Genomic DNA, 12662 nt, shown 5'->3' on the forward strand with positions numbered 1-12662 from the left:
AGTGAATATTTGTGCTTTTCTTTATCACAGTGGACAGTTTGACCCCAAAAATATGGAGAAGAACCTTCATGCCATACAGACTGTGTCAGGAATTTTGCAGGGGCCGTTTGATTTGGGAAATAAACTCCTGGCATTGCCGGGGGTTATGGAGATGATGGTAGCTCTAACTGGGTCAGAAAATGAAATAGACCAACTGGTCGCAGTGGAAGCTCTTATTCATGCCTCTACAAAACTCAACCGGGCCACTTTCATTATAACAAATGGAGTATCCTTGTTGAAAGACATCTACAAGAAAACAAAGAATGAGAAGATAAAGATCCGAGCCTTGGTGGTGAGTATGAACTTTTTATGTCCATTGTGTAATTTAGAGCGTAGACAATGACTATGGAAAATAACCCAATGCAGGTATGTTACATCATTTTTATAGGGAAATTAGATGGTAATTGAGATCTGGAAGCCAAAAGGGAATAATGCAATAAGGAAGACATAAATATATTTTTAAATTAAAGATTTTAAAGATCTTGCTTTTGGGGCATCAAGTTGGGACAACCTATGGTTAAAAGTAGTAACTGGATCCTGCTGAGTGGAGCCATGTCATTTTTCCCTCTGTTTACACCTTTAAAGCACCACTCCAGTTTTTTTGAGTTTTTTTCAGCACTGGAGTGGTGCTTTAAATGTAAGACTCCTGCTCCCTGTCATATACTCACCTTCCCGCGGCTTCACCTTTTACTGACACTGCTCCGACGCCATCTTGTGACAGTAGCATCTGACTGGCCAAAAGTCAGAAATTACATCACAAGGTCTCAATGCATCTCTATGAGAGCCAAAATGAGACTCTCATAGAGTTGTATTGAGTTGTAACCTACAGCGTGCTCCTGGAAACACTGGGGCTGCCGACAGGTCACAAATCACCGAGACCAACTGACGTGGCCACAATAGAAAGTGATTATAAGACCAGGGGCAGGGGGATTATATTTAACGCACCACTTCCGTGATACAATGAAAAAAAATTTGTAGTGGTGGTTTAAAAGATATCTCGTTCTGTTTTTTGAAAGCTGAACTTGTCTTGTGAAGGATTTGTACACCTTTATATTACCATTTCTTTACATACTTCATTGTGTATAGATCATGTAACTTTATTATGTTATTGAGGAATTCTGATTAACTAGAGTAATTTATGAATTTCAGGGACTTTGCAAGCTGGGATCAGCTGGAGGTACAGACTATGCTTTAAGACAGTTTGCAGAAGGATCCACTGATAAACTTGCAAAGCAATGTAGGAAGTAAGTATATATGTAATATAAAGGATATCTCATCAGAAAACTGTATAATTCCATACGGCATAGCTTTGAAACATGAAAGGGCAGGGAATTCCTGAATATGCATAAGAATACTAGGCTTGGTAAATTTAGGCACACTTCTTGGATGGTATTTTAATCCAAGATTGGTGATTGGTTCTTTATCATAGGTGGTTGTGTAACCCAAGCATCGACATACAGACTAGGAAGTGGGCGGTGGAAGGACTAGCATATCTGACATTGGATGCCGATGTAAAAGATGACTTTGTTGAAGATGAGCCAGCTCTGCAAGCCATGTTTGACATGTCAAAGGTATGTTAGAACATGTATATATTTACTTATGTCATGATACAGTTGATATGTACTAATAGTATGATTTCACTTGGGCACAGACAAGTGATAAGACTATTCTCTACTCTGTGGCTTCAACTTTGGTCAACTGCACGAACAGCTATGATGTGAAGGAGGTCATCCCGGAGCTTGTGCAGCTGGCTAAGTTTTCCAAGCAACATGTGCCAGAGGTACACCCAAAGGCAAGTAGTGGACTAATGTTATTCACGTTGGATACAAGTGTATTTGAATTATTCATAGGACAACATGTATTAATAGGATGATGACATAGACCTCAAACAGAAAAAATGTACACGATGTTTTCAGTAACAATTTCTTAAATTATTTTTTATTTTAGGATAAGAAAGACTTTGTGACTAAACGTGTAAAGAGACTACTACAGGCTGATATCATCTCCGCTTTGTCCTGCATGGTGAAAGCAGACAATGCCATACTTACAGACCAAACCAAAGAACAGCTAGCAAGGTAATGTCATAAACTACTGTGTAGCACTCATAGACTGGCCAAGTGTATCCAAGTGTACACATAATACTGTAAATCGGGCAAACAATCTCCTATGGTGGGAAAGACACTTTGTCATATTTAACCAGTCCCAAGAGTAACAGTAAAGCTTAACAGGATAATATCAGGATTCCCACTTATTGGAATATATGGGGTCTTGTTCTCCTTCGGTAACACTCCAGAAAGGAAGAGCTCTACATGTGCGGCTATCTCATTGGAATTTCTTTGAACTGATGAAACATTTGACTGTTACTGCTCCTTCTGGTACCATGGGGTCAATGTGGTCCCATGCAGTTTGCTGCAACTAATGATTTTTTGTTTCATGGTGCCAGACAGGGGTTAAGATTACAATGAAGGTAGTAGTGACACACCGGGATCAGGAGACCTGAATTCTACTGATATATGGAAATCCCAGAGACGAAAATTCACTCTTGACTGAAGATGACCTCAATCTACAGCTTATTTTTAAGACTTGGATTCTAATGTCATATTTAGTTTAATGCCAGGTTCTGTAAAATTGCAAAACTAATAAAGGCATTTTATCATCCTCCCCGTGGAGTGTAATGCTCCACAGCCTTCTGCTTGCTGGAGGTAGAGGGCACTCCTGATTGCTTGGTTAACAGTTTAGACCAGTGGTATTGTTACCCCACTTGCCCAAATTGTGTGCTGTAAACATTGTTAACTTTACTTCTGCAGCATCAGTGCAGCACAGGGTCACTGGAGCTGGATCCAATCCATCTGGCCATTTTCAGACCGATGCTGGCAAATTCTATTGGAAAAACAGCTTGTAAGCACTATGCTCCTTGCCTAAGAGACTGGCCACTTCTGATGACTGCAGCAGTGGGTGGTAACCTAGGCAATGAGTAGTAAACAATAACATTAAAAATGACTCTGTCTTTGAAAAATATGAGATTTTTGTTTACTTGTTTTTACAAGCACTTTGCAATTTTAACCATTTATGATCTTGAGAAAAATGCTTTAATTAGGGACCAGAAATTTTAGAGGCCTTTCCAACGAAGAGCCATTTTAGCTTCAGAAAATCAACATATCCCTTATTTGCATGAAACAGTGTCTGCAGGCTATCCTCTATATAAAAGTAAAATACATTTTATACATTATATTTGTTGAATATAGGTACAATGTTTTGACCTGCATGTCTGAAATTTTTAGAGCTGCAAAATTCTTGAAAAATAATTGATAATAATTTGAATGTTTTAGGGTTTTCTTAGCGTTGTGTGACGATCCCAAGGACAGAGGAACAATTGTTGCACAAGGAGGAGGCAAGGTAAATACAGGGTAACATGATATTACCATTTACAGTCCAGTCTGCTGTATACAGTGGCAGATTCAGTGTAGCTAGGACCCTGGACAGTGCCCCCCCAAGCAACCGATGTATCATGTGACATGTCACAAAATCCCATTTTGATAGGTCACGTGATTAACACACAAAGTGCACATTGGCAGATGTAAAATGAGAAGGACAGCACATTTTTTCCCATTATGTATAGCGCTATACATAACATACTGCTAGACATAATAGAGCAGGGGCGGTAAATTAACCTTCCCGTTGGGCCACATGAGAAACCATGACTGTTGTGGAGGGATGCACTAATAGGCTGCAATTCATTTTGCTCAATATTATTAACACCTGAATTAAAATTATTGCTTTATATTATTAATTGTATCACTTAATATTGAGGAGAGGATGAGGCTTCACATGAGCCTTATATACAGTATGAGCCCACACATAGCTTCATATTTACAGAATGGCCCACTACATAGCTCCCTATATAATAATAATAATATTTATTCATTTATATAGCGCTATTGATTCCACAGTGCTTTACATACATTGGCAACACTGTCCCCATTGGGGCTCACAATCTAAAGTCCCTATTAGTATGTCTTTGGAGTGTGGGAGGAAACCTACGCAAACACGGGGAGGACATATAAACTTCTTGAAGATGTTTTCCATGGTGGGATTTGAACCCAGGATCCCAGCGCTGCAAGACTGCAGTGCTAACCACTGAGCCACCGTGCCGCACTACAGTGTGAGCACTCACATAGCGCCTATATACAGTATTAGCCCCACAGCTTCCTATAGACAATATGAGCACTTACATAACCCACTATATACAGTGTGAGCCCCCACATACCACCCCCATATACAGGATGAGCCTTCACATAGCCTCCTATATACAATATTAGCCCCTCATAGCTCCCTATTTACAGGATGAGCCCTCATATAGGACCTATATACAGTATGAGCCCCCACATAGCTCCCTATATATAGGATGAGTCCTCACATAGCCTCCTATATACAGAATGACCCACTACATAGCTGCGTATATACACTGTGAGCCCTTACATAGTCCCTATATACAGTATAAGCTTCCACATAGCTCCCTATATACAGCAGTATGAGCACTCACATAGCCTGCTATATACAGTGTGAGCCTATATATAACTACCTTTATACAGGATGAGCCCTCATATAGCTCTTATATACTGGCACACATCTCATGTACGTTAAGAAAAAAAACCCACATACCTCGCTTGTGTTCCTCTGGTGCGCTTCTCCAGTCCCTCTGTATTGCTGACAGTAGAGCTCTGGGAAAGCTCCCTGCCCAGATAAGTGCTGTGGGGAAACGGGAACGAGGTGTGTGTTGCCGCCCAAAATATTATAATGAGGGAAATCTGTCCAAAGGCCTGCCAGAAGCCTAGGGCCCTGGAAATAGGCCAGATTTCCCCTATTATAATTAGCTTATGGCTTTATAGCAGTATTGTGCTGATTTTTTATCTAATCTATAATGCTTGTATTTTATTTGGATAGGCCATGATTCCACTAGCCCTAGAAGGTACAGAAGCAGGGAAAACAAAGGCCGCTCATGGTCTGGCTAAGATAGCAGCTGTATCAAACCCAGACATTGCATTTCCTGGAGAGCGGGTATGTAATAAAGAAATTGAATTTCCCATCTTTTAAACTTGGCTTGTCTTTGTGCGAGTTTTCATGGGTCAAATACGCATCACACTTTCTACTACACATTATAGTAGTAGACCCGTGGATGATATCTCACTTTATGCTGCAATGTTATTACAAATTTCACCATTAGCAATGCAAAGGGAAACAAACAGGAAATCTACACCTTTTTAAAAAATTTTTTGCATCATTATCTATTTGTTTGCAGGGGTATGACACAGAGAAAAGACCCCATGTGAACATATCCTTAAGCCCCCGTCACATTTAGTGACTTACCAGCGATCCCGACAACGATGCGACCTGATAAGGATCGCTGGTAAGTGGTGAGATGTCACACAGTCAGACCTTACCAACGACTCAGTAACGATACATGTCGCAGTAGCGACCTGTATAATGAAAAATCCCATAGCAACTAGCTGGGGGATTAACATGATCATACAGGTCCTGAGGTATTTTCTACCTAGTAGGTGTGTGGCCTGTGGCCAATCGGAGCACTGCGTGGATGTTTATAATATTTTGTGAGGTTAGGAGGTAATTTTCTGCCTAGTAACGCGGGTGTGTGGCTCTGGCCAATTAACACACCGCGCGGGTGTCTGGTGGTTATTTATTGGTGATTCACTTTTTGTGCGGGAAGGTTTTTCCCTATAAAAGAGTGGGTTTTGGTCAGCTGTGCCAGTCACAGCTGAAGATCAAAGAAGAAGTTGCCATGGAGGTTTTACTTCAGCAGCTGATCCAGAGGGCCGGCGAGGAAGACGGAGTCCAGTGGATGCGTGCCTGTCTGGGGGAAGGCGGAGTGGAAGAATCGGAGCAGCGGGAGAGGGGAGAAGTGTCGGAGTCGGCGGCAGTGGTTCCGGTCGCGGCGATGGAGGAAGGCGTCGGCATGGCTCGGAGGTCGAGAAAAAGGAAGGAGGCGTACTCACCGCCGGGGTCGGAGAGGAGGTCCAGGAGCGGCAAGGCTGGAGCGGCACCTTCGGAAGTCCGGAAGAAAGCAGCGGCGGCGGCATCATCGCAGAGACAAGAGCCTGAGCGGAGATCCGGAAGAAGCGGAAGCAGCGGTCACGCGAGATCCACACGAGCAGTGTCATCGGTCTCGCGGGACTTCGCGGCAGCAGCACGTGATGTCCGGAGGTCGCATCATCCAGAGGCGACGGCGGTGACGAAGGTCGTGGGTCGGGCTGCCGCTGTCCATGGAGAGGAGGTTGTCGCGGGCCGTAGCAGGCCGTCGCTGCTGCAAAAGAGCTCCATTGCAGCGGCGGCGCTACAGGCCTGGACCTCCGAGGATTCCGCGAGCGACAGCGGCGAGGCCTGCGGGGTTCCTGGGCCTGCCGCCCCGGTATCATCGGTCGCTGCCTCCCAGCCATCGGATGCCAGCAGCAGGAGAGAGATTCGGGACTACAGGAATGGTGAGACTACATTTTCACATTCCCCTTTTTCTCACACAGCTAGTGTAGATAGCGTTAGGGACTTTATTTACAGTATTTGTTCAGAATTTATGCAGACTGGTGCTAGGTTAGCTACCCCCCAGCCAGTGCTGCATGTAGATTCACAGGAGCTTGTGCAGGGTATTCCACAAACCTGTTACAAAGAAGCCCTAACATGTCAATCTTCTCCTTTGGGGTTCCATTTGACTGGAGCTGTAAAGGAGAAGATTTGGAATAAAGAATATGTAGATGTATTTTCACTGTTGCCTGCACGGATTGCGGGGACTGAGGTCAGGAGTGAGTTGGACAATGATAAGAAAAAGACGTACAAGTCCTTTCACAACTGGCTGCAGGCGTTCGCAATCTATGCTTCTGTGTTGGGTGAGCGGTTCCCTGGAGATTGCAGTGGGCTGTTCCAGCATATTGATGCGATATTGGAAGCCTTCCGGAATTTCGGGGGAATTGCATGGCTAGTCTATGACGAGTCATTTAGACAAAAAATGTCAGTCCATGCTAATATGAAGTGGGGGGAAAAGGATGTAGGGTTATGGTTAAATTTGATGTTACCACAGAGGAACACAGTGGCAAAGCAGGCTCCTAATCTGCAGTTGAAGAAAGGAGTCTGCTTTGCTTTTAATGAATCAGCTTGTAAATGGCTGAACAACTGCAGGTTTAAGCACGAATGCTCTAATTGTGGAGGTTCACATCCCATGGTGAGGTGTTTTAAGCGTAGTGCTACAGCAGGTCAGCAGTCAAATAATCCACGGGAGCCTTTTCTCAAAAGCACAGACTCCTGTGAGGTTGGAAAAAATGCTCCCGTGGCTAAAACAGTTTCCAGACAAGCTGAAAGCCAGAATAATAACTAATGGCTTTGAGAATGGGTTTTTTGTACCGCCCTTCTTGGGTCAGGGTTGTGTAGTGTTTAGAAATTTACCTTCTATTAAGCCGCATATTCAAGCTGTCTCTGAGCACATTTCAAAGGAATTGCTTATGGACAGATTAGCGGGCCCATTTTCTTCGCCTCCGTTTTTTAATTTCCGAATTTCACCCTTGGGAATAGTGCCGAAGAAGGAGGCTGGCAGTTTTAGGGTTATACACCATTTGTCTTTTCCACAGGGAGGGTCTCTGAACGACGAAGTTGATGCCAGGGATGCATCTGTACGGTATGCATCGTTTGATATGGCAGTGGAGCTCCTTCGACGGTTTGGTCGCGGAGCTCTCCTGCCAAAGTCTGACATAAAATCGGCGTTCCGATTATTGCCGGTTCATCCATCTGGTTTCAACTCGTTGGGGTTTTACTTTAATGGGGATTTTTTCTTTGACAAGTGTCTTCCAATGGGGTTTGCATTATTCTGTTTTTATTTTGAAAGCTTTTCATCATTTTTACATTGGGTTGTGCAGGATTCTGTGCCGGCTGGCGGGATCCTGCACTACTTGGATGATTTTTTGTTCGTGGGCCACAGGGATTCTGATTTGTGTTTGGAGTTGTTGCAGACGTTTTTAATGTTTATGAACCATTTTGGGGTTCCTGTGGCTGGCGAAAAAACAGTATCCCCCTGCCAGAAGCTGGATTTTTTGGGTATTACAATTGATTCAGCGTTGCTTGAGTGCAGCCTGCCGGATGATAAGTTGAGGCGGCTGCGAGATTTAATTGATAATATTGGGTCAAGGAAAAAGGTCACCCTTAGAGAATTGCAGTCACTATTAGGATCACTTAATTTTGCTCTTCATATCAATCCCATGGGAAGGGTGTTTTGCCGCAGGCTATATGACAGTATTAAGGGGTTAAGCTATCCTATGGCACATATTCGAGTATCTGCGGAAATGAGGGAAGACTTGTTAGTCTGGAGGAGATTTTTAGGCGAGTTCAATGGGATTAGCTGCCTGCAGGAGCAGTTTTGTTCGTCTGAGGAGTTGGGTCTTCGAGTTTTTGCAGATGCTTCTCATGGGTTTTTAGTTTCTTTAGGCAATACTTGGTCTGCTGATGCCTGGCCGAAAGAATGGCTAGCTGTTGGTGTGACAAAGAGAAAGCTAGCTTTAGAGTTATTTGCAGTTTTTGTAGTCGTATCTCTTTGGGGTGAGGTTCTTGCTAACAAGAGGATATGTCTTTGTTCCAGTATTAAAGGTCTTGTTTTTGCGGTTAATACGCTGTCATCCAAATGTCTTTGGTCAGCCAGGCTGCTGAGGCAGATTGTTTTTCAATGCTTGAGAACTAACATTTGGTTGAAAGCAGTATTGACTCAAGAGCGGCCCGGGTTTTCTTCTCTATCTTTTTTACAGCGGTTGTCCGGGCTGAGAAAAGGAGAAAAGGAACAGGTAGAAGTGGCTTGTCCAGAGCACTATTTTCAGATTCTAGGGATTTAATCTCAGGTTGTATAAAGAATTCCTTGGCTCCAAATACATGGGCAGCTTATGCTGCGGCATGGAATAAATGGAAGCAGTTTTGCGATGCTAGAGGTTGGGATAGTTACAGGGGTGAGTTGTCTTCCGTTTGGACTTATATACATTCTGAGCTGATGGGAGGGAGCAGCCATTCGGCTCTGCATAAAGCGGTGTCAGGTATTTCATTTTTTCTAAAAATCTGGGGTTTTCAGTCGCTGTTTTCGTTTTTTTCTGTTAGGCAGTTTTTTAAAGGGCTCAAGAAGGGATCGGTTCAAGGTGATAATAGACGTCCTATCTCGATGGAGTTGTTAGAAGAGCTGTGGGTTGCTTTGGAGTCGGTTTGTAGGGATGCTTTTGAGACTTTGTTGTTTCGAGCCGCGTTTGTTATTGCATTTTTCGCTGCGCTGCGGATCTCGGAATTAGTGGCGCATAGTAAAAAAGCGGTTAGTGGGTTATTAGTTGAGGACGTGAAGGTTTTTAGATCTCATTGTTTTATTTCTGTTAATAGCTCTAAAACCGATCAATTTAAGAAGGGTCATTTAATTAAGCTTTCATGCATTCCTGATTCACTAGTATGTCCAATTGCTAACCTTCGGCATTGGCTGAGTGTTCGCCCTCCGGTGTCGGGAGCATTATTTATTCATAGCTCTGGCGACCCAGCGACGAAATTTCAGTTTAACTCAATGTTAAAAAGTTGCTTGTCATTTCTAGGAAAGAATGATTTGAAAATATCGTCACATTCCTTTATAATTGGGGCTGCCACGGTGGCAGCCAGCTTAGGATTACCTAAGGGGAAAATTATGAAGTTGGGGAGATGGACATCTGGACGGTACAAACTGTATGTAAGGCCTCAGCTATTGCTTAATTAATTATCTTTATTTACAGAGCCACTGACTGTATGGATCATTGGCCACTCGTTTATTTACTGGGCCCAGAAACGCGCCGCTGCTCGGATTTATACAGAGAATCTTACTTTTGGACTTGAACAGGTTAATGTTTTTTGGCTTAGCAGCCGGGGCATGAAATGGGAGCATCTTGTAACTATGCTGAGAAGGAATATTGCGTATTACCCAACTCCTGATTTAAAGGGGTGGTTCACCCATATTTTTTATTGTCTAGATAGATATTATATTGAGAAACAATGTTTCTCTCAAATACCTTATGTTGTCAATAGTGCCTGTGAGAGGCGCTATTGCAGACTGCTGCTCCTCGTCCAGTGACGTACCCGTCCAATGCTGCCACGTCACATCCGTGCGGCCGGCTCCGTTCTGAGCCCATCTTCTCCCTGCTCCTCCTCCTCCTCCCTCACAGCACGTCTCTGTGCCGTGCTAGGAGGGAGGAGGGAGGAGGGAGGAGGGAAGGGGGAGCAGGAGACGCGTCGTGCTGTGCTAGGAGGGAGGAGGGAGGAGGAGGGGGGAGCAAATGGGCTGTGACAGCAGTGAAACACCGCTCACAGCTCAGAGTCTGGAAGACTGTAGCCGGCCGCACGGATGTGACGTGGCAGCATTGGACGGGTACGTCACTGGACGGGGAGCAGCGGTCTGCAATAGCGCCTCTCACAGGCACTATTGCTAACACAAGGTATTTGAGAGAAACATTGTTTCTCAATATAATATCGATCTAGACAATAAAAAATATGGGTGAACCACCCCTTTAATAATCATTCATGTAGGAGGTAATGATGTGGGAAGAATCAGAACTCTTGATTTTCTTGCTCGGGTGAAAAGAGACATTATTTTGGTCAAAAATATTTTTCCTACAGCAGCGTTGGTGTTTTCTGAGATTATCCCCAGATTGGTTTGGTGTGGATCCCAATTTTCTTTTGTGGAGAAGATTAGAAAGCGAATTAATAGGGTTTTAGCAAATTTTTTAATTTCTATTGGAGAGTCGTCCTTTAGGCACATTGACTTGGAAGGTTTTGAGCAAGGCATCTATAGGGCAGATGGGGTGCATCTATCTGATATTGGGATCGATATTTTCAACCTGGGCCTACAGAGTATGGTGGAGAATTGGCTTGGTAGCCGGGTGGGGGGACACTAATGAGGCATTAGCGTCCGTGTGGGAAAAATCGCCCAGAGGCTCTGGGTGGATTATGGTAATTAGCTCCTTGAATTTGGTTTTGGTTTATTATGGTAATGTTTGGTTATGGTTTATATACCTGTTATTTGGTAACCCTTAATAATAAACAAATGGCCAATTCTTTCCAACCTATACTCTGTAGTCTGTCTCAGTGTTATTTGTATGGGTATGTATGGATCTTGTATGATCATGAAAAATCCCATAGCAACTAGCTGGGGGATTAACATGATCATACAGGTCCTGAGGTATTTTCTACCTAGTAACACGGGTGTGTGGCCTGTGGCCAATCGGAGCACTGCGTGGATGTTTATAATATTTTGTGAGGTTATGAGGTAATTTTCTGCCTAGTAACGCGGGTGTGTGGCTCTGGCCAATTAACACACCGCGCGGGTGTCTGGTGGTTATTTATTGGTGATTCACTTTTTGTGCGGGAAGGTTTTTCCCTATAAAAGAGTGGGTTTTGGTCAGCTGTGCCAGTCACAGCTGAAGATCAAAGAAGAAGTTGCCCCGCCCTCCCGCCCCGTTTTTTATGTTCTTTTGTTTTGTTTTGTCATTTGTTTATATTAGAGGGGGAAAAATCGCCCAGAGGCTCTGGGTGGATTATGGTAATTAGCTCCTTGAATTTGGTTTTGGTTTATTATGGTAATGTTTGGTTATGGTTTATATACCTGTTATTTGGTAACCCTTAATAATAAACAAATGGCCAATTCTTTCCAACCTATACTCTGTAGTCTGTCTCAGTGTTATTTGTATGGGTATGTATGGATCTTGTATGATCATGAGCTCTGCTGTCATTGGGACCCTGTCACACAGTGTCAAACATAGCGATGCGTCCTGCCCAGCAGGACATCGCCTTTGAAGAAAATGGTCCAGGACACTCAGCAACGACCGGCGACCTCACAGCAGGGGCCAGGTCGTTGCTGGATGTCACACACAGCGACATTGCTAGCAAGATCACTGTTGCGTCACAAAAACCGTGACTCAGCAGCAATGTCGCTAGCGATGTCGCTTATTGAGACGTGGCCTTTAGCCTTATAAAGCTTAATACTTGTAGAATAAAATTTTATATAGGGAATGTGTTTAAAGCAAAAAAAATTGTCTAAACTGATCTACTCTTAAAGGGCATGTGGCAATAGGATGAACTCTCCTAAGTTTGGAACTTGTGTGCTATAAAATGGTGGTAGCAAGGGCTAGGGGGCTGCAAGAGGAAGCAAAACAGGGATTAATGCAGAGAAATTATACTTCCTGAGTCTCCGCACGGCTGTCACACTGCTTCCAGGTCTGCTCATTAAAGCTTATATTTACTGCTTCCACCGTCCACCCCCTGTGACAGCGTCTATGATTGTTTGCAGTCAGATTGCTGGCGTGCCAGCATCTGTGGTTGGTTGCGCTCACATTAGCTATCTGGGTCCCTGTAGTGGAGTGGGCTGCAGCCTCTAGCTGTGTGCGTTATCTTGGCTGTGTACCAAAATACAAAAGACCCCATGCAGCTTTTTTTTAATTATTTAAATAATTTAAAAAATCGGCTTGGGGTACCCCCAATTTTGATACCCAGCCAAGATAAAGCAGACAGCTGGGGGCTGGTATTCTCAAGCTGGGGAGGCCCATAGTTATTGAGCCCTCCCCAGCTTAACAATAGAAGTCCACAGC

The 12662-nt window shown here is 43.8% G+C and overlaps 1 protein-coding gene across 1 annotated transcript in view; it reads left to right on the top strand.

Moving 5' to 3' along the window:
* Nucleotides 1-12662, top strand: part of UNC45B (unc-45 myosin chaperone B) — a 45269-nt gene that overhangs the window by 25905 nt on the left and 6702 nt on the right. Inside the window, exons 10-16 of the mRNA XM_075336252.1 lie at nt 31-331; nt 1189-1283; nt 1469-1610; nt 1691-1831; nt 1987-2114; nt 3369-3435; nt 4984-5097. Of these exons, the coding sequence (XP_075192367.1) occupies nt 31-331; nt 1189-1283; nt 1469-1610; nt 1691-1831; nt 1987-2114; nt 3369-3435; nt 4984-5097 (988 nt within the window). The remainder of the gene's footprint in view (nt 1-30; nt 332-1188; nt 1284-1468; nt 1611-1690; nt 1832-1986; nt 2115-3368; nt 3436-4983; nt 5098-12662) is intronic.

Source organism: Anomaloglossus baeobatrachus, chromosome 2, assembly GCF_048569485.1.
Source record: "Anomaloglossus baeobatrachus isolate aAnoBae1 chromosome 2, aAnoBae1.hap1, whole genome shotgun sequence".
Taxonomy (NCBI): domain Eukaryota; kingdom Metazoa; phylum Chordata; class Amphibia; order Anura; family Aromobatidae; genus Anomaloglossus; species Anomaloglossus baeobatrachus.